Source organism: Nicotiana attenuata, unplaced genomic scaffold (assembly GCF_001879085.1).
Source record: "Nicotiana attenuata strain UT unplaced genomic scaffold, NIATTr2, whole genome shotgun sequence".
Lineage (NCBI taxonomy): Eukaryota > Viridiplantae > Streptophyta > Magnoliopsida > Solanales > Solanaceae > Nicotiana > Nicotiana attenuata.
This window is the reverse complement of record NW_017673537.1, coordinates 49,979-71,918: the sequence shown is the minus strand read 5'-3', so window position 1 is coordinate 71,918 and position 21,940 is coordinate 49,979. Positions and strand designations below refer to the sequence as shown.

The 21,940-nt window shown below is 36.1% G+C and overlaps 1 protein-coding gene across 1 annotated transcript; it reads right to left on the bottom strand.

The window, feature by feature from the left end:
• Positions 1 to 1,223: 1,223 nt before the first annotated feature.
• On the bottom strand, positions 1,224 to 12,409 carry LOC109216661 (ubiquitin receptor RAD23c-like). The gene is made up of 12 exons (XM_019380836.1): positions 12,072 to 12,409; positions 8,462 to 8,623; positions 7,025 to 7,078; positions 5,045 to 5,115; positions 4,500 to 4,571; positions 4,228 to 4,405; positions 2,455 to 2,607; positions 2,284 to 2,352; positions 2,125 to 2,172; positions 1,910 to 2,019; positions 1,753 to 1,831; positions 1,224 to 1,659 (listed from the first exon to the last, which is right to left on the bottom strand). Exons 1-12 carry the CDS (start codon positions 12,135 to 12,137, stop codon positions 1,543 to 1,545), a joined length of 1,179 nt encoding a protein of 392 aa, XP_019236381.1. The 5' UTR covers positions 12,138 to 12,409; the 3' UTR covers positions 1,224 to 1,542.
• Positions 12,410 to 21,940: the final 9,531 nt, after the last annotated feature.

The following is a 21,940-nucleotide window of genomic DNA, read 5'->3' as shown; positions in this document are numbered from 1 at the left end:
TTTCGTTTTTCATCCACCATCCCACCCTGACCGAAACCCCCCTCCCCCCCTCCCTCCTCCCCGGTGCCCACCGCCCCCACCCCAACCCCACTTAAGTTTTTTTTGTATTTCTAATTTCTTGTTTTTTTATTTTTGCACCAACACCTAACCCCCCCCCCCCCCCCCCCCAAAAAAAAGAATATTTTTTTATACTTTCAGTTCTAGTTTTTCCAATTTACAGGTTCAAAATTTTACGAGTTCCAATGAGTTAGAAGATTTATTTGTTTGAAAGTTTGCGGGTTTAGAAATTATGGAGTTTACGGGTTCGAAAGTTTATGAAATTTGTGGGTTCGGAAGATTGTTGGTTCGAAAGTTTATAGCTCCATGTTTATTGTATCTAAATTATTTATGAATACTCTTGAAAGTTATTTTCCTTAATTTGGGTACCAAACACCGAAATATAAGTAAGATTACTACTTGTTTTCCAAAAAAACATTTTCCACCGTTTACCAAACACACCCTAAATTTCCAAATGATCGTCAACACGCCAAAGAAAACTATGAACCACGGGACAGTTGATTTGTTCCTATTCATTCCATCACCTTATGAGATACTTCTATATATCTGTGCTTGGTTTTGGTTTTTTGTCAGCAACCTTTCTTGACCTTTGATACATTATCCGGGAGACCACCTCCACTTATAACTTGAGACCTGGAGAGTCGGGAAGATGACTATTGTTTTGTCATCAGGACCTTCCACTCAATTGATTTGTGCAATTCTTTTCTTCGCCACTCACGAAATACATGTCATCATGTTACTTTTTGCGTAGAAGAAATCCCAGCTCATAACCGGCATTTTTAATTACTTCACCGTATTTCATCTCATCCATCTAAAAAGCTTGACAGTTTGGACTGAAATTGATTAGCTAATCTTCAACTCAAACGTTTTGACTTCTTCACGAATTACAAGTCCTCCGGACCATTCAATCACAAAGAAAATACTGCCACCAGCTATACAGTTTATTCTAATGCATTACTCTGATTTTGAGCATCAACAACCATATAATAACCCTTGAACAATAATCAAGATGGATCTGAATATTATCCTCTCTAGCACTATCATGGGCTAGCTTGCTGATCCATATCCTTGTTCATCAATCATCAACACAGTCCGATAATGACTAATCTTTAAACACCACTAAGGAGGGTAAGTCATCAAACAAAAAAAACCAGAAAACCGCGAGATTGAAATGGAAATGCATGCAAATACCAATAGCTTCCAACCGACCACATTTAAAGGTTATCTCTGGGTTAAATAGTCGAACAACAAGAAGGAAATAATTTGTGGGAGAGGGTAGGGGGTTGACAAAACTATGTATAAAGACAATTCTAATGGGGTCTAAACAGACTGGGAGACGAACAGTAAAAATAGGATAACTTGGTTATGCTTTTCTAGTTCACACCTCTCCAGCACTCGAATAGCATAGAACCCACAAGGATATGGAACTTATGTGCCGTGGGCCAAGAAAGGGAAGCTACACAACAGACCCATCCAAGCTCCATATCACTCCTCAAACTCGTGCATGTGATCTAAGAGGTAATTAGCAGCGAGCTCCTCATTTTTATTGCAGGCAAAGAAAACTTCTAGTACAAGGTCATGATCAAAGCCCATTTGCTCAAGCTGCAAAAAGAGGGAAACACAAGACAAACAATCAGTCCTCAGCGGAAGGAAGGATATAGATAAGATTATATGCAACCGCCCTGTTATACTCACACGTTCTATGGCTTCACGCTCTTCAGGTGTTACTTGTATAGCCTGTGGCATTGCTGTTGCAAGCTGGCCCAGTATGTTGCTGATACCAAAGAGTGCACACGAATTAGTACAAAATGTAATATTATGAGAGAATCAGTAGAAGAGTGACTGAACATACCCTTCTCCTCCCTCAACAGGCTCATTGATAAGACGAAGGAAATCAGCCTGGTGCTCCTGTATAAGCCTCATTAGCTGAGGATTCTGCTTCCCTAACTCCTGAAGCATGGGCTGCCAACAATTGAAAGAATGAAAAGGGAAGCCACCCATAATGTTCACAGATAAGCCAAAACTAGAACAAACTCAAAAGACAGTTTATATCCGTAAGGAATGAACCTGCAAAATTTGTGGGTTGGCCTGAACCATTGCTCGTAAAGCTTGGAACTGACAATGACAACCATTCAGATTAACTTCACTAAAATGGATTTTCCATAATGAGAGAGAGGAAGGGTAACGATGCAGGTGCTAAAGGACAGGAAATGTTAACACGCTTACCTGCTGACTGTTCCTTAGAAAGTCTAAGGTGTTCGCACCACCAGTATTAGATCCCATGCTCGGAAGACCCTGTGTGAACAATGGGTTAAAGCCCAATACTGTGAAATACACACACACACACACACCCAAAAAAAAAAAAGAGGAACAAAAATTATGAACTAAACCATCTACCTGCGGAAAAAGATTCAAAGGATCTGCATTGGGTCCACCTGCAGGAACAGGTGCTGGTTGTGCTGCTGGCTGAGGCTGAGCCGGTTGGTTTCCTGTCTGAGCACTGGGTGGACTTCCACCAACTGGAGGAACCTCTGCTGCCTCGGGAATACCCTATTGATTAGGATTTAAGACTTGATCAGCAATAGGGACAGCAGAAGGCTTCCAGGAAAGCTTAAAAGACTTTGGAGAGAAATGTAACCGTCTGATGTAAAACAAAATTAGGCACAAAAGAAACAACTATAGCAAACTAAACGTCTAAACCAAGAACTTTTTTATGACTACAAGATATATACACAACTACCTTTCTCCTAGCATTTTCAGACAATACTCTCTAACTAATTAGTAGTCACACTAACTCCACATGGTCAATTCCGGCAAGAAATGCACATGTGGAAGACAGATGTGCCACCACCCTACAGCCATTCTTTTCCACTCACTCACATATCTCCTAGACCTCATATGGGAGATGAAACTCTCCCACAAGAATAACGTGGAAGTTAAAAAACCACCACATCCCACAACGGCAAAGGCCCTCATGGCACCAGCATCCATGAAAATCACTGGTCCCAGAGATAATATTTTCAGAATACAGCTAATGAGAGGGAAAGGCATTTAGCAGCAGCAATTTACTTCCCAAAAATCGAAATTCTTGATCAATGGAGGAACAATATCACCATTTTTGTTCAATAAGATACCAAAGTGGGAAACGGGAAGAAGAGAGGATGAAGATGCCGGAGGTGGGAGGGGGATAGTTTACATTCTATGATAGGAAGCGAGAGGAATTAAGTCAAAAGGCTTGGACAGCTAACGGATGCATGCTAGAGAAAGGAGGGAGCCGCCAGAGAGGAGAGTGGACCTGTACTTGCGGAGCAGAGGCAGGAGCTAAACAGGGCTAATGTTTTTCCTTTTCTTAATAAACGGTGACTAATGCTTTTCAATGCCTATGTCATCATTTTACTACTTTGTGTGACTAGTCCAAAAGCTTTAGAGAGAGAGAATTTTATTTATGTTCTCAGGTGCAAGGCTGCAAGCAAGATACTTTTTCTTGGACTAAGCAGGTGAACATCGTTGGTGTAAGAATTTTTTTTGAGAGAATTTTTGTTGATGTATAACCGCGAGATTCGAAACCAGTACCATAAAAATTGCGTGAACCATCTAATTTAAAACCTTAAGCTGTTACAGATAACTGACTCCGAAGACTAGCCTTCAAATCATGTATCCTTGTCCCATTAAAAAGGGGGTTAGGTTCCACCAATACATTTTGAACACTATAATATTGGCAATTGGAGGACATAGACTGACAATATTATATAATATGAATGGCCAGAAATCCTTCTCACACTTTAGGTTGCACAAGCTGACCAGGACACCACCTTGTCCTTTTGTCAGAAAAATGGTCCTTCTGAAGCAAAACAGTCCAATTAATGTAGTATTATATTTTACTGTGCATTTAATTAGTTGGAACTCTGTATTTGGTTCATTTGCATTTAGGTTAGCACGTTTTGACACTGTTAAGGCCCTTCTCTGTAATGGATCTAAAAATTAGCTAACTCAACAAGTGAACAAGTACTTGCCTCCTGTGTCAGCTACTAGGAAAGGAATATCAGTACTTGTTCTATATTTGAACAAACAAGGAGCTCACGAAGAACGGGTCCACAGATGGCAAAAGCAAACAGTGACCCCAAAGCAATAGATGCACACAATTCATCAAAAAGGAGTCAACAAACTTACAGAGTACAAGTATTCAACAGCTCTCTCGGGATTGTTAAAAGCTGCCCGTAGAGCTCGAACAACTGTGTCCCTATCCCACGTTCCACCACCCATGTCAAGAATCTGCTGAATGGCTCCATCAAGGTTGTTACCAGCGACCAAGCTTGAAGCTGCTTGGCCATAGACATCGGATTCTGGCCTGGCCATATAAATAGATCATATACTTAGAAGGTCATCTAACAATTCAGCAGAAAATGCAAAAGGAAGAAATGTTTCTTGAAGAATATACTTACACAGCAGTTGATGCAGGAGCAGCAGCAGCAGCAGGGGCAGGGGCAGGAGCAGGAGCAGGGGCAGGGGCAGGCCTGAAACATAGAAAGCCATCACAAGGAAGGAGCTCTCATGAAATGTTCTCTCTTCCCCAGAAAAGTATGCAGAGAGAATTAAACCGCAAGGTGCTGGCAGCAAATAAAATGATTTGAAACGAACACTCTCCCAAATGTTAAACCTAAATTCTGATAAGCTTGAGCTTTTTATTTATATATTATTCTTCATTAAAGTATTTTGAAAATTTAGAAGAGAGTTTGAACTTCTTATCCTGTTTAATCATGAAACTGTAGAAAGTCTACATACTTCATAGTTAAATAGTGAGCATTACCTAGATGTCTAGGCTCATTAGCAATTTAAAAGTCTCATTGGGCCAAAATTAATACATCACAATGTTCAGTTAACCAAAATACTAGGGGCAAAACCCTGAATTGCATGGTCAAAGTAAAAATAACATGGAAACCACAAAAAAAAAAAAACTGGGAAAATATGGCATTGAAGGAAAGCTTACGAGGCAACTGGGACTTGAGTAGCTGTTGATGCAGGAGTTGAACTAGGAGCTGGGTTACTTGACTGCGGTACCTACAAGTCAAAAATCAGAGAAGGTTTTAACTGAAGTCTACTCATTAGAGCAGTAATGCCATCACAGTAAGTGTATGAATGTGCACATGCAGAAAGCAAGGGCTTTCACACTTCCCAGCAGATTTACCAAAAGGGGCTAGAAACACCTTGCTGATTGAAGTCGAAGTGTCCCCTCTAATCTATAGAACAGAAGTCATTCTTCAAGTTCCGGCTTATAAAGCCTAAACAGTCGAATTGTTTGCTCAGCTAGGACGAATAAAAGGGAAAACACTTTTCACTAGCAAAATGTTAATTACATAAAATGCTGCCAATGTTCCTTGGTGCAATCATTTACTAATGTTTGGTTGGCCTATATATAGAACACGTTGAAGAGAATGTTTTGCAGCATACGGAAGAAAACATTTTATGCCTTTTAAGGCCATAAATCATTTTCCTCCAACAACCACCTCAACCTGATTCATACTAACTGGTCTTTACTATTACACAAATACTCTTGTCTATCTTTGCTAATTGCAGTCACTGGAAAGGTATTTTCCCCTATGCTGCACCATCCACTTCTCCAACTATCATATGCAACCAGCTTTTATGCTCCACCAATTATATGGAAAATATATTTCATGAAAAGTATTTAACATCACACCAGACATATACTGACACAAGTGCTTCCAATACACCTTAATAGCGATTAGACTAGAGTAACAGCAAACTGAATTCATCAATTAACAAGATTTGTAGTCTGTTTAAAGTAACTATTCACTTTTAACAAATAAAATGAACTGCCTCTTTCAGTGAGTAGTGACTTTTTAATACAAACGCCACCGGCATTTATACTCAACCAAACATATGGATAGTATTTTTCATGAAAAATAGTTCACATTACACCAAGCACACTTGCATGCTTCCAAAGATATTTCGATACCAATTAGACTAAAGTCAATTGAATTCAACAATTAACTCAGGATTCTGTAGTCTTGTTTTAACTAATCATTTGTCTTTAGGAAACAAAATAGATTTAGGTGTGTTTGGCATGACGGAGAATATCCAAGAAACTATCTACAGAGAGCAAGTCTTTTGTGATGTTTGGTTGCATAGAAAATATTTTCAAAGAAAACATTTTCCACTAAAAGAGAAAAAGTGACTTCCATTACTAATGGACAGAAGTGGTTTTCCTTCACACTTTTATCAACTCTTAACTTCATATTACTTCTTTCCCAGAAAATATTCTCCAGACCCGATAAATGACCTATGATCCGGAAAATATTTTCCATCATACCAAACACGCAAGCAGCTATACATTAACCATTACCACCAAATCGTCACTACCACAACTATGACGAGGGTAGGATCTGTACAGGTAGGTCGGCAAACTGTCAGAAAATATGACCACATGCAGCTCTTGTATAATCAGTCAGTGATCAAATAGACCACAATAACGCACCAGACTTTGCATCACAAGACTACTGCAAAGAAAATCCCCAAGCGTATGCAAAACAAGTTGCTGCTACTAACCTTTTTTTGAGTAAGGTTGCAAAACAAATGCAAATGATGATTTTACTCTATCCTACTTCAATGCTAGCTTGGCAAATTCAGTAATCCACGTCTGATATATAAAACATAGTAAAACATCTCATAACATGGAAAGAGAAAGAGAATGTCTCTGATAAAGCATAAAAGAGATATAGATATATACGAAAGAAAATTGAGGAAAAGCATTTCTAATGTATGGTGCCTTTTTGGGATTGAATACCTATTTTCCACAGGTTGGAAGTAATCTGAACTTTGTCCCTTCCTCTATCTATTTGATACCACTATGTTGGATTTAAGCTTTACCAATCTTGGATTGAAAATGGGGATAAATACACTTCTAACTATTTCAAATAAACAACAAAAATGATATAAAGCTGCAAACCTTAGCTGTTGGTGCAGTTGATGTTGCTGAACCTTCCCCAGATGCGCTCTTACTCTAAAATTCCATGCAATAGAAGATAACAAATTAGAGTAAACACACAAATAAAAACAAAATATTAGTGCCAAATATTCTCTGTACATTGTAAATCTATTTGCTTTTTGACAGGCAAAAACCTATTAGACATATTTTTTACTAAAAGGAATTCCTATACATGGATTTGTTAGCAGGTATGCATCCGAAGGTGTGTATATATTCAATACAGCTACGTGCTGCTTTTGCTTATCTTAGAATATCTTGAAGAATCTGAAGCAATTACCAACGTCACTTGACACGGGTATTAAAGGCAAATAGCGCATCCGTGCAAGATAAGTAAAAACACAAAGTGATATACAATGAGCAGCGATAGAAAAGCATCCCTTCAGAACTACACACAATACCCCTGGTTTTTACTTCTGCAGGTCTTCGATGTGACTTACATTTACATGTGGAGCATGAGATAAACGCAAGAGTAAAGCAACCATTTGATAGAAGGAAACTAAATTGTACTCCATTGCAGAACAGAAAGCACAATAAAATGAAGGATAAGGTTCATCGATAAAAGGTTCTTATATACCACGATATCAATTACTCCATCGCCTTCATATTACCTGTTACTCTTGTAGAATTTATGTTTCAAAAAATGATAGGGACTATCATCAAGAACCAAATAAAACTTCTAATCAGCACAACAGATAATACTTCAATCACTCTTCAGGTTTTACAGCAGTTGTGCTGTCCTTAATATTTAAGTAAATTATATTGGCATGCTTTAGATGAATATCTACGCATCACTCAAACAAATTCACCCTGTTTCTCTTCAACCTCCTGCTAATCAAACTAAGAGCATTAAATAAATGACCAGAATTTGCATAGGTAAAAGGAGGACATTAAGATGATTAGTTACTCGAGAATGTCCTTGTATCTGATTTGGGATATTTTATACTGTCAACATCCTACTGTAGGTAAAACTGATTTTGTGTTACACGTGAATATGAATGCGGATTTACCAAGTGCGGGAGCAAGTTTACAACTCTGATACCATGAGAAATAATCTAAAGATCCAAGCCAGAGCCTTAAGACAATAAGTGGAGTCACACAAGACCTTTATACACATTTTCATGCTCTTATATGCCCGATACATTATGTAAGTCCAACAAATAGTTCAGCTCGAGCATATTATGGTTTCCAAGAAGAACACTATTTGACAGGAGCAACAACTCACTTTCCAAACACAATAGTTATAAGCAATTAACTAATACATTACCCAATAATCCATCTCCTGAAAGCCCCTAAACACATGTTGTAGAACCCAACATATCCAACATGCTGTCTATATTCACACACTCCAAACTATACCAATAGCACATAAAATTAGAAGTGAAAAGAAAAAGTATTTACCTTCGTTAGCATGATTACTATAAAGTTGTTTTCAGCAACCTTGTTTTCTTCCAATGTCGTCCCATCTTTAAGGACCTTTCCCTGGTGGATAAGCATCTGTTGGCCAGCAGGATAAACATCTGAACCCTGAACTGTTTCTATGTTCTTCTTCACATCGGCAACCTAAAGAATGCAGAAAATTCAGCAAAAAATTATTTTTTCTAGCCTTTGTGTAAAGTGGGTGCATGGTCTGACATCCAACTGCAAAAGGATTTCAAAAGCTAAAATCTCTTGATAAGTGCAATCCAGCTAAAATCTTTGTCCTGGAAAGAGTGCGACCAAATATAATAGAGCATCACAAATGCCAAAGCCAAGCAACGGTATGACCTCTGAAATGTCACAGGCTCACTGCCTTGAATACTTCTGCTTATTTTTCATTCTATTTTTGTTATTATATCTTTTATTTGGATTCCATCCTCTAGCTCATTGGCGATGCCATAACTGCATACAAACTTGTACATAGTTATCTTCTTGCTGAATTTATAAATCAAAATGTATCCTGCTATTCGTACATGTTAATGGGACACTTTTATGTTAAGCCTATAAATTTGTCCAAAGCTTTAACTTTTGATTTGGCATCAAGAGCAACTATGACAGCTCCAATTTGACACCCACCACCAAAAGTCTCACCTGTAACCACCAACTCTGTTTCTCTCTCACCTACTAATTTTTTTGGGTGGGTAGGGGTGGGGATATTTAAGGGTCTCCCTCACCAACTGTTTGAACCATGCTCATCAGTATATCACTGACAAACTGAACAAGAATAATTCTCAGAATTTACAAAACCAATGTCTTGACTTCCTTAGACATAAAATATCATTGAGTTATGTTGATGGAGGCAAGCCATGTCCACCTCACAGACTTCAGGAAGGAGAAGAGATACCTCAAGAAGGAACAATACCAACAAATATTTTTTTTTTTTGATTTGCACCGGGTGTCCAAGTCTCTTAGAGCCCCAACTAATCCCGGGGGTGCACAGGCCCTCGGCAAGGAGTTTCCCGCAAGTGCACCACGGTTAATTCAGGTTTTACCCAGTCCGATGGCCCTCAGAAATTGTTTGCACCCAGTGGGTTTCGAACTTGAGACCTTGAAAGGGAGCAAACCCCAAGGCTCAAGTCAATTGCCACCAGGCCAACCCCTGAGGGTTAATACCAACAAATATTCTCACGGCATATATTTTCACAAAAGTGATTCTAGTAACCATATACAAACAATGATAGGAAAAAGGTAACAGCTATGAACTATCTACAAGTTTATATACAATTCGAAGACAACCAGTAAGCTAAAGGTTAGAAACTAGACAATACTGAAAATATAGCAGTATTTCTCCACCAAATTAAAACAGTGAGAAACTAGTCAAAAGTACGCCTGACAAAGACCAGACATGAGAGTGCAGGAACATGCCAATCTTAACCGGTCTTAATTCCTCAAGAAAAACTTTCTTGCAAACTTGATTGAAGAGAATTCATCTTAACATACATATATGTAAAATAATTGGTGGATTGATACCACCTAACCAATTCAAAATAAAATAAATAAGTTAATTTGGTTGAATGGTAAGTGATTATATTTTCAAAGCCTTCTTCTGCTCTATAGAGCTCGGAGTACATAAGAAACACACCACTTCAATAATTGTATAACTGAAAAATGTTACACATCGTAGAACCAATGGTGGCTCCCATATTTTTAAAGCTACAAGTTAAGTCTTCAGTTTGTTACCTAACACAGTCATACCAGTCTACTGAAACACTGTGATTCTAGAAAACCCGCAGGAAGCAATTGAAAATTAAAGAAGACAAAAACTCAAAATTAATGAAGGCAAGTTAGACAAATTGTTCCAATTTTGCAGCTTCCACAGGATGTCATGCAACTTCAACTATAATTAGCAAAAAAAATGAACCATCCTATCCATGTCAGTCATTGGTTTAATACATCAAGTCAACCTAACAACTTAGTTCCATACTAATGAGAGTCAGTTATAATGAAACTCTGCTCCAGGGCCGGCTTTTCGGTAAAGCCTCTAAAGCCCAAGCTTTAGGCCCCCAATTTTAGGGGTCCCCATTTTTACCCTATAATTTTTTTTAATTAAGTATTTTTACTCTTATTACATATTCTGGTAAAAAATAAAAAAATAAAAAGATATTTATGTTTCTTAAAAATTGGCTCCTAACATATAAATGCAAAATTTATGGAAGGAATCAAGTGATTATTCTTGTTTCTTTAGTCTTTTTCTCATTAAATACTATGTAAACCTTTTCTACTTCCTTTCTTGGTTTGCACAATATTCAATTTCCTTTTTTAATCTTTCTCAGTTCTCACCAAACATTACTACTATTATATTTTTTCTTTGTGCCTCCAAGAGATCATATTGTTCAGTATTTTTCGTCAATCAAGCTAAAGCCTACCAGAAGTATATCGAAAGCAACAAATATTTATTTTCACATCAAATTAATGAATCGGGTTCTTCTATTCCAACTTTTTAGTACTAGTTTTCATCTACGTTTGTTTTTCTTGATATTTTCAATACGTACGCATATATTATCATTTTAGTATTTATTAAAATTCAAAATATGCCAAATATAAAGTATAAATTCGGTTATTCAAAACTTAAGGAAAAAAAGTTAAATCTTTGATACAATCCCAAAAAGAAGAAATGATAGTACTCTAATTGATATACTCAATCCAATAAAAAGGCTTGATTCTTTTTCAAATGCTTATATTGCATATAGAATAATGGTAACAATTCCTGTAACACTTGTCTCGGGTCGTCCAGAAGTTTTTAAATTAAAATTGATAAAATCTTACTTAAGATCAACCATGCCGCAAGAGATTAAATGGATTAACTATATTATCAATTGAATAACTATTAGAAGAAATTGATTATAGAATACATATTCATAATTTTGCATCTGAAAAAGCTAGAAAATTGTATTTCAAATAAATAATATATATGAAAGCTTTATTTTATTATAAAAAATAATTAAAGGCCTCTTATGGAAGTTTGGCTTTAGGCCCCTGTATTGAGTCGTCCCTGCTATGCTCTATAATATAGAGGATTCATAACAGTAAATCAATTCAACCCAACCTCAATTCAATCCCAAACTAACTGCAGACCGCTATATGAATCTTCTGTAACCATTCCTCTCTAATGTTTAGTGTTCAAATGATCCCTTAGTTTGACGATTTAAACCCTAAACTTTACTAAACTAACAGAATCTACTATTTAATCCGAATTAAAAAAAATCAGAAACTCTAAGCACACAAAACTCAAACAGAATCCACTATTTAATCCGAATTAAACACAAAATCAGAAACTCTAAGCACACAAAACTCAAACAAATCCTAAACCGCTTTTAAAAAAAGCTAAAAATTCTCCAAAATTGGAATGTAAAATCGACGAATTTACATGACAAAACCAACTCAATTACTCATAAATAACAATAATCACATCTATGCATCATAAATTATTTCAACAAATCCAAAATATCATCAATTCGACCAAAATATTAAGCAAAAAAAAAAGGTAAAATAAAGTGAACTTAAATAATATCGATTGACAAAAATTACGGACCGTGTCTTCAGGTTTGACTTCGATTTCAAAGTGAGAGCCTTTAAGAGTTTTTACAAAAATCTTCATATTTGCTCCGTCGCCGGAATATTTGATCGCCGAAGAATGTAGAACACCGTAGGGTACAAGTAAAGGTAAATAAAAATAGTGTTGCTTTTTATGCTTATAATCGCCGTTTTGTACGTATAAACTAAGAGGTGAGAGTTGGAGAGTTTCACGCGTGTACGAAGTGAGTGTGAAGCACGCTATTTGGAGTTATGTTGTTAGGATGGCGCGTGAGGTGAAAGGTGAAGGAGAGAAGGTTGGAGTAGGTTGAGAAGAGTGAAGTAAGGAAAGGATCACAGCCAGCTAGATTTTTGTGTCACAAAGAAGGAAGGGTTTATAGGGATATTTATCTCATTGTACTAGGGGGTGGGTAGTCTCACTTGGAATGTATATTCAAATTAAATATTTCAATATCTCACTTAAAATTCAAATACAAAAAATATTTGCAAATACTCGTTGTCAAATTAGTAATCGTAAATATAAAAGTTGAGTATTTAAAAATAGAGTTGCTAAAGAAAATATAATTCAATTTAATTATCAAAATATATTTTTTATGTTGTATGATATATCTATTTGTTGAATAATAACATTCGTATTAATACTTATCATTGGTTGTATCATAACACACGTATTAATACTCCTATCCTTATCCATGAAATTTAGGATTTAAGTGATGGCGAAATGAATTTCTAGATCCGCACTCATGTCGGACATCAATATTTGTATCCAAACAACATAGATCCAATCTCTCACAAAATTATGAGGAAAAAGTGAATTTAATTATAGCAGCAGATTATGATAACTAACATGAAAGATTAAATAATTTTGTATTTTGTATTTGCTTGATGAGTTTAGAGGTCATTAAAATTGTAACTAAGCGAGTATGATAAACTATATGATATGAAGTGAGAATTTTAAAATCAAAAAAGTGAAAATTGAAATTGAAACAAGAGTAAGTGACAAAGGCACAATTTGAACTACGTTAGGTTGTGGGCAGAGGAAAGGAGGGTTTTGGTACTTCAATGATAACCAAGATACGGCATACTAAAAGAGCAAAGTAAAAGGTATGTGCTTTTAGCAAGTAAAGAATATCCCTTCTTTCCTTGTTTGTTATTGACTTTTTATATCTGAATATTAAGAAATAAAAAGAGAGTGTTATAAAACAGTAAAAGAAGAAAGAAGAGTATTGCAGAGAAAAGAGAGAGAATTCTTATTGATTTTGGATGATTTATAATGAAATAGAACCCTCTATTTATAGGGAGATGGTGACTTAGCCACCAAGCAATGAACCCTAAAATCTCTCTAAATATAGACATTCACCATAAAAAAAATTTTATTTATAACACTTCCCCTTGAATGTCTATTCAACAGATAATGTGTCTCGTTAAAACCTTAACTAAAATAAAACCCAATGGAAAAAAATTCTAGAGAAAGAAAAAGAGTACACATATCTAACAGTACGCCTTTCGGTTGCCTCGTTAAAAACCTTGCAAGGAAAACCCAGTGGGACAAAACCTTGTAAGGGAAAAAGAGTATAACGCGTATTAACTCCCCCTGATGAGAGCATCAATTCACATCCTTAAGCATTTGCATTCCAATCTTGTGCACCATCTTCAAAAGATCTTTGGTAGATATTTGATAAACAAATCAGTCATATTAACTTGAATGAATATATTGCACCTTGAAATCATCATTCTTAATAGAGATGGATTGTCTTCATATGATCTTGTTGGAATCGTCAGTTCAATATCTTCACATAGAGGTGAAAACTCTTGCTATCATATTATCATGCATATAGTTATAGCAAGATACAGTTGTGCACAAATTGCATTGAGGATGTAGTACTTCATGACCATGAATTCTATATGCTTTAAGCAATTTAAATCCTTCAGGGATTGTTTAGTCATATAAGCCATATAATAGACTTTAGATGCATATCAAGTTTTCATGTCATGCTAGACATATAAGATATCGAAAACTGATTGCACATACCATTGACTTTATACTTTCAAGTGTTTGAACTACATGCATGTTCAAAACTACATGTCTTTCATATGAAACCAATTCTATTCGAAATTGTTTCACCAGACTTAAGATCCTCATATATATTTAGCGGTATCATAGATGTCGTCGACGAACATTTTATATCGGTTTCAACATTTTTAATAAAGACATAACATAGAGATCTCTTCATTCATTTCAGGTACCTAAACCTCTATTGAGATTTTATGAAGCATTATGTCATGTGATCTTCTAGATCACTTGTCTCCTTTATTATGATCATTTTGATCATTTGTTCATCTTCTTTATCAAGAAGTTTATTTGAAACCGATTTGTCTATATGCTTTAAGCGTACAATAGACTTTGTCCTTCTAGGACTTAATAAGAGCATTTGCAACGAGAATATAGTTACTTTCTTTGGGTCAGCAAATGCATTTGGCATGCTTTGCAATATATTGCAAATGAATTATCTTTTTATGAACTTCAAGTTCATATTATCTTATTCGAGGATCGAGATGTATAAATAATAATTCATTACATGTAACTTTTTCTCAACTGTTTATCATGTCTCCCCCTCATGTTAGAAAACTAACTTGTTTCCTCAACTTTGAGAACCCATCTTTGTGCGTTATGGTGTTAATCATAATATACACCGCACATCAATAATAATAAGATGGAATTATTTGGTTCCTGACCCTGAACCACTTGTGAGGGGAGAAAATAATATACTTTCATATATACGTATATCAAACTGATATATATAACTTTGTTCTCATAAGCAATAGTTTAGCTATTAAGTGGAGGCACTCAATAAATTATTTTACTAAACCAACTGTGATGTAAACCAACTTATCAAGAAGAACTATCTTGAATAAAAAATCTAGAAATTATGCTCTATATTAAATTATTGAGCAAGTTACCTCGCAAACACCAGGTTGCGGGTCAATAATAATTGCACATGTAACCATCTCATAGATGCATCTTATGTGGTATACATGGCAGGTGAATGGGCCCATATTCACCTTTGATATTTCCAGCATTCATGGATTCAATCCCAATTTTAGTTGGTATGTTAATTAATGAGAACAGGCAACATAAGAGAATTTGTAAAAACTTTCTAGTTCTTTAATATTTACCCATCTGAATTCTCTTTTATTTTTGCACATCATACTTAAATTGATATGGCTAAACCAATTATGCCAACTGAATAAATTATCAATATTGATAAACTTCAGATTTACACCATGACGTGTGCAATTATTAATAAACTCCAAGTTTATTATGATATGGATTTTTATATTAATAAACTTCTCTTTATTGTGGCATTCTTTTGTTTGTGTAGTACAAACTGGAGAATAATGCGGGTAGTTTTTTGCATACATATTGCCCCGCTACAAGTTGTAGTAATAGAAAATATTAAATCTTTCCTTTATTTATTGTCTCAGTATGACCAACCGCATTCGCGAATACTTTAGAAACTCAATAAGTTTCTTTGAGACTTACTACAACACAACGTCTTATTGATAATCAATTTTCTCCAAAATAGTATAATTGGCTCTTCTAGAGCTCTCAATTAATTTTGTACTACCACATATTCATCAACATCCATATGATGAATATCTCTTTTAAAGAGAAAGTTATACCATTATGGTTATGGTCAAAAGTATATACAAGATGATATGTTTCTTGCATTAATGGTATTCTTTAATAATCACATTACCAAAATATTTTGGCGTGCAATAGTATACGTGACCAATGACCATTCATGCCATAATAATGACATTATTTTCTTATATCATCTCAAACCTCCTTCTAGAGGTGAGTGTGGTATATTCACTACCACTAGCACATTCATATTCTTACAAGAATGAATATGTATTCATAAATCAGATGTTGTCGCATTAACATCATGAATGGACCATAATCATCTATATGTGCTTTATAAAACCTCATGTCAAATCGATGACAAATATTAATTTCACAGAGTGAAGGATTATTTGAGAATCCTTATTATTCTCATTATCACAATAATGACGATTATAATTTCGTCGATTGCCACGTCCACATCCATTGATACATTCATAGTAATAATTTTATCTTCTTTCAGACTTATCACATACTGCTATCACATTCTCTTAAGGAAATGAGAATGGGGCAAATTCAATGGGACGGGTTTCCACTTTTTGTGCCCATAATCATTACATACTTTGTTGTCTTTTCTTGTATATAAAATCAAATTATAGAATTTCAAGAATTTAAAAGAGAAAAATAAAGTAAAATACTTACCTTAAATCCAGAATTTAATCATGAAGGAAGTTCATGGAATAATTGACAATCATTATGCTCAATCCCAAAGCTTTTACTCAATTGGTTAGAGTCTCGTGCTGATAAACGTGTTATAAAACAGTAAAAGAAGAAGAAGAGTATTGCAGAGAAAAGTAGAGAGAGAGAATTCTTATTGATTTTGGATGATTTACAATGGAATAGAACCCTCTATTTATAGGGAGATGGTGACTTAGCCACCAAGCAATGAACCCTAAAATCTCTCTAAATATAAATATTTACCATAAATAAAATTCTATTTATAACGGAGAGATGTTTATAGAATGAGAGAATTAACGGTTATATGACATCACAAATTAAGAATTTGTCACTTATTTATGGAGATTTACTCCTCACTAAGATACACAAATGAAACGAAGGAACTTATATCTTTATACTCAGTTTGAAAATGATATGGTGTTACTTTGGTTTATTTTGTCACAAAACACGCATATAATCCAAAAACAGAAAAAGAATGTAAAACAACATAGGGGAATTGCCTTGCTCTTTGGTGGGCTAAAGAATCAAAGTGCGATTTAAACTTTGAGCTGACAATCAATTAAAGAGAATTTTTCAGAAACCATTATTGTTTAGTGGCTATTAACTTGCTATAGCTATCATTTACTTAATTATACAGTAGCAAAACTCGGCGGAAAAAAAAGTCTAGCTAAACATAGACTGTATTCATCTATATTCGCGAGCTGTATTCGCGAATATAGTAACAGAAATCTGCGGAAAAAAAGGTCTCTTCAGCTGTTTAAAAACAGTAAGTGAATCAATTAACGCGACAGACTCCTAATATAACTCAACAAACTCAATTATAACACACAAAATTTGTATTTTCAGTTGTAGAAAAGATTCCCAGCCGAAAAACACCCCACAACAGAGCAATCTTCAGAGATTCAATCCATCCTTTCTTTTTTTAATGGTATCTTTACTAAAATATTTTTGAGTGATATCTTTACAAATAGATTTATATACAGATATGAAGTATAGCAGGTCATCCATAGTGCAAAACATATGAATACATACTGCATATATATTTGAATACATATTTAAATCTGAATATACAAATTATATTAATTAAAAAAATATATGAATATATACAATACGTTGAATACATACTGTTGAATATATACTGCTGGACAAAACAGTGAAACAAAATGAAGCTTTGAAATTATATAATTACATGAATACAGTTAAATACAGTGAATATATTGAAAAAGTAGAAAAAACTAAAGACATTGAATACAATGAAATACATGGAATACATCGAGATACATTGAATACAATGAAAATAAAGTATCTTTTCCCTTAACCCCTGAATCATCATCCATAAGTTTTCTTCTCTTTTCTGCATCAGGAAGTGTTGATTCCTTCGAAGATTTCTCAAATTGGGCTTGTTTCGATGTCGGGTAACCCTCTTGTGAGTTGTTGAATGATCATGCCCAACTATGCCTTATAAAAAGGACACGCGGACGTTGCAAATATAATTTGAGTATTTAGCCCAGAGTCGAACCCACAAGGAATTAACCTATCAATTACTCTCGTTAGACTTACGAAATTCTACGTAATCAACTTCCCAAACTTTCTGAATAACAATTGAGGATGTTTCTACTAACTAAGAACGAATGTAAGTAAGCAACTGAATACTAAATATGATTAAGTTGTAAACAATTAAGAAGAGGTTCTAAGGTTATGATTTTCCCTATTGATGGAATCCCTTCCGGTTATTTTTCACATAGAATTTTCTAATCATCTCTATCAATCATGAGCACTCTTATTACCGTAAATCTCTCCCGAGTAATCACGATAATTTACTAGACGCACTCTCCCGAGATACGCTAGCTGGCTTTGTTTATTACAGCTCACTTTAGATTGCACCCAAGGCTTCGTTATCCCTAATCCCGCCTTTAAACCCTCAATTATTGATCCCTCATATACTTTGGGAGTGGTGTTGTTCAACAATTGACCTAAATATGCACTCTCTCCCGAGTTATGCACACTAAATACACACAGCTAATTGAGGATCCTATCAATTAACAACAACAAGCACATATTTGAACAAATAGAGATTAAACTGGGCAAACTATATTAACATAACAAGAAGTTCATCCTTCAATAGGTTTCATCAGAACTTAGACTAAAAAATTAGCTACTCATAGCGAAACAAGATAAAACTCCTAAATTATAATGGGAAATTGCAATAACAAAGAGAAGATAAAAGAACTCTAATGTTTGGTTGCTCTTCTCACACTTATTCTTACCTCCAAAGTAGTCTAAAAAATAATCTTTTTTTTTTGTCTTGGGCGAGCTTCTAAAGTTTATAAGGGTTTGGAACAAGTTTTCCCCGATTTACACTTTGGTTCCCAATGTTCTGGCACGTGAACAGTTCACCGCGGCCGCGGCAAGCCGCGGCACGACCGCGGTGAACGCTGAACATTCTGCCTCGCGTAATTGATCTGCCGCGGTTGCGGTGGATTTTACCTCAGTCCATTTTCTTCTTCTTTATGCACGGGTACTTCTTGATTGGGCGTTTTCTTACATTATTGACTCCAAAACACTCCGTAGTGTTTCCTCACTCAGATTATTCCCTGCGAAGCAAAAAAATACCAATTAAAGCATTTTGTTATCAATTCGCGTATAAAACAACAATAAAGCATGGTAATATTAAGATGTGAATATCATCTATATAGCCTAATATCAACACCCCACACTTAAATTATTGCTAGTCCTCTAGCAATCCACCACACTCTATCAAAGTTCCTTCCCTAAGCTTTTCCCTTAACGAATCACACCTTGAACAATTTACCAAAATTGCACCTAGTAGTGAACAACCTTTGCCTCAGAAGTCAAATCTCTCATACCATGCAATATTCGCACTTACTCAAACTACTCTATACAGAAGTCAAGACTTACCTTTCCTTTGTGAATCACATGCCCTCACATCACACAAGAGAATAGTTCCACAATTAATATGATTAAAACAAGTAGGAACTCAGATGGACAAAATTCGCTCACTCTCCAAAAGAACATTCACATACCACAAAGATGCACCATAGGCTTGTCCGTAGTGTAATACTCTACTAATCGAGCCTATTCAGTCTAAGATCAATTAGGACTTCAGCTGGTTGTAATATAGGCTAAGGGATGGGTATGATATATTTGGATATAGTGACTAACCTCCCTAAGCACTTTTAATACAAAACACATTCACAGTCCATATCATTCTTATGTCATCCAGACCTTCCCCACAATTTATTTATAACATCCCATTCCTTTAGGTGCATTTGTAGCAAGCTACCACTTATCAACTACTAAATTTATTTATAAACACATTTTTTTTCGTGGTGCTTCTTCTTTTATTCTTCAAAACTGCACCTTTCCTCTATTTCATTGGCTCCACTCAAAACCAACCCATCACCCCACACTTTAACTTTTGCATATGTCAAGGCCATTCAAGTGCTCATGAGAGGTAAAAGGGTTCAAATAGAAGGCTATTCAAACAATTGGGTAAGGTTCGCAATGTGGTTGCCAAAGAAACAGGCTTATAGGCTCAACGAGGTTAACTACGATGTATTACATTCAGGTGGGTTAACGTTATATATCTGGCTTAACAAAGAAATGCCCATATCACTTCTAAGACTGAACGAAGCTACTATTTCGCATTGCAAACACACAGGGCAAGTTCTAGGGATCAAATGTAAAGCATAGAATATAGAATAGCTTACACACACATGGCATATGACTCACTCCGGATTGATTTATCAAGACATTCGCTTCTGAGTGTTCAAGTCAGCTACAAACATACAACTTTAAGATACTTTAGCAAGATTCAACCATTGAGACTAGGCGTTACACTCTAGTATCGATCGTGTTCAGGTGTATTAACGCCAAGGGATTCTCTTTCTATTGCAGCTCGTAGCCCATCAATGCTAACTAAAACTAAAAACAAAATAAACAAAAACTACCTACACCCATTCAAGCTAAACCCTTGGAAAAGAACCGTGACCCAAAGAAAAACCAAGGGGGAGTTACTACACTACCTAAAATGAAAAAAAAAATTTGGTATTTTCTCTAGACTAACTTCCCTCAAGAAAATTGTCTAAAGGATCCGTCATCAGGAAGAGACTCCATATTCCATTTTTTTTTCTTTTTTTTTCGTCGACTTAGTCCCTCAAGAACCCCGTCGAGAGAGATCCATCGTCGGGACAAGTCAACTACCTACTTTATTCTTACCTAAATTAACTATCACTCAAACCACACAAAAACAAAAACAACAATCTAGAAGAAGGAAACATCAAACAATCAATTTGTTACATGTACATACACACATTGAAGTATCCCCACCCCACACTTAAAAGGTAGCCATGTCCTCATGACATAAAAGTAAGGAACAGTGAGGCAAAGGAACTTCCCTGAAAGATCACTCCTGATCGAAGACGGTGTCTGGATTCACATGGCAAGCACGACCCAGAGCTCTCAGCCAGCCTAGGAATTTCTTCTCCGACTTTACCTGCCGGTCAGCCACCGCGTCAACGCGGGCACCCAAATCAATGACTGAGGTACGCAACCCAGTCACCTCCTGCTCCAGGGCTGTCAGGCGGGTGTTTCGGCGGGGTTGTGATGGGCCTGCCTCATCAACTCTCGTCGGTGGTGGGACCTCAGCTACCTCAGCATCATCATCTTTAGATTCATCACCCGATTCATCAACATGCACCACCGGCTCTATCCAAATTCTGATTTTTCTTTCCAGGAACGGGGCTTTCTGTGGAAATTTCTCGTCAACTCTAAGGTTCTCAAGGACTCTAGCAAGACGGCACAACTTGCTGACTAAAGAAGGGAAGTAGAAGCCTTTGAGTAACTCAGGTGATCTAATGAACATCTCATCATGGAGGAGCTGTGCCATATCAAAATCCCTGTGGGCCATGAAACAGTAGATCGCAGCCGCTCGTAGTAGATTGACATCAGTCGTATTGCTGGAGGGCAAAAGCCGACTGTTGATAATGGTGAGCCAACACTTAGCCTCCCAATTGAGAGACTGGGAGTTAAGTGTGATCCAGTGATTTATCCATATGTATTCTCTGTCTGGCACACAGATAGTCTCAAGAAGAGTTGCCCACAAAGCACTTGTTCGGCTATAAGTATGATAAGTATCATATTCCCCCTGAATACTGGCAGCCGGTACACCCTGCGGATGGCCTCGAAGGACGCATCTACCCGTGTATTGCGTACAGTGACAACTCCATTTTTATGTTCCGGGCAGTTAGCATAGAATTCCCTAACCACCTGAACATTGGCCTCCTCCGGTTCTTCAAAGAAGATGTCCAGCTGACACCTCCTCAACTCATTGAACATATTCGGTGAGTTACATACCGTGATAGAAGGAGTGAGAAGAATGGAGATGGAGGAAGTAGGATGAGTGAAGAAGAAGAAGAAGATGGGGAGTTAGGGTTTAGAGAGAGAGAGAGGGATTGAGAATTAGAGGAGGGGGGATCGGGGGT

Excerpts from the sequence above, each read along its gene's own strand:
- LOC109216661 (XM_019380836.1), bottom strand. The coding sequence starts at position 12,137 with ATGAAGATTTTTGTAAAAACTCTTAAAGGCTCTCACTTTGAAATCGAA. Across the intron at positions 7,079-8,461 it reads TAGTAATCATGCTAACGAAG|AGTAAGAGCGCATCTGGGGA; the intron begins GTAAATACTTTT and ends ATGGAATTTTAG. Across the intron at positions 4,406-4,499 it reads GCTCCTGCATCAACTGCTGT|GCCAGAATCCGATGTCTATG; the intron begins GTAAGTATATTC and ends TTATATGGCCAG.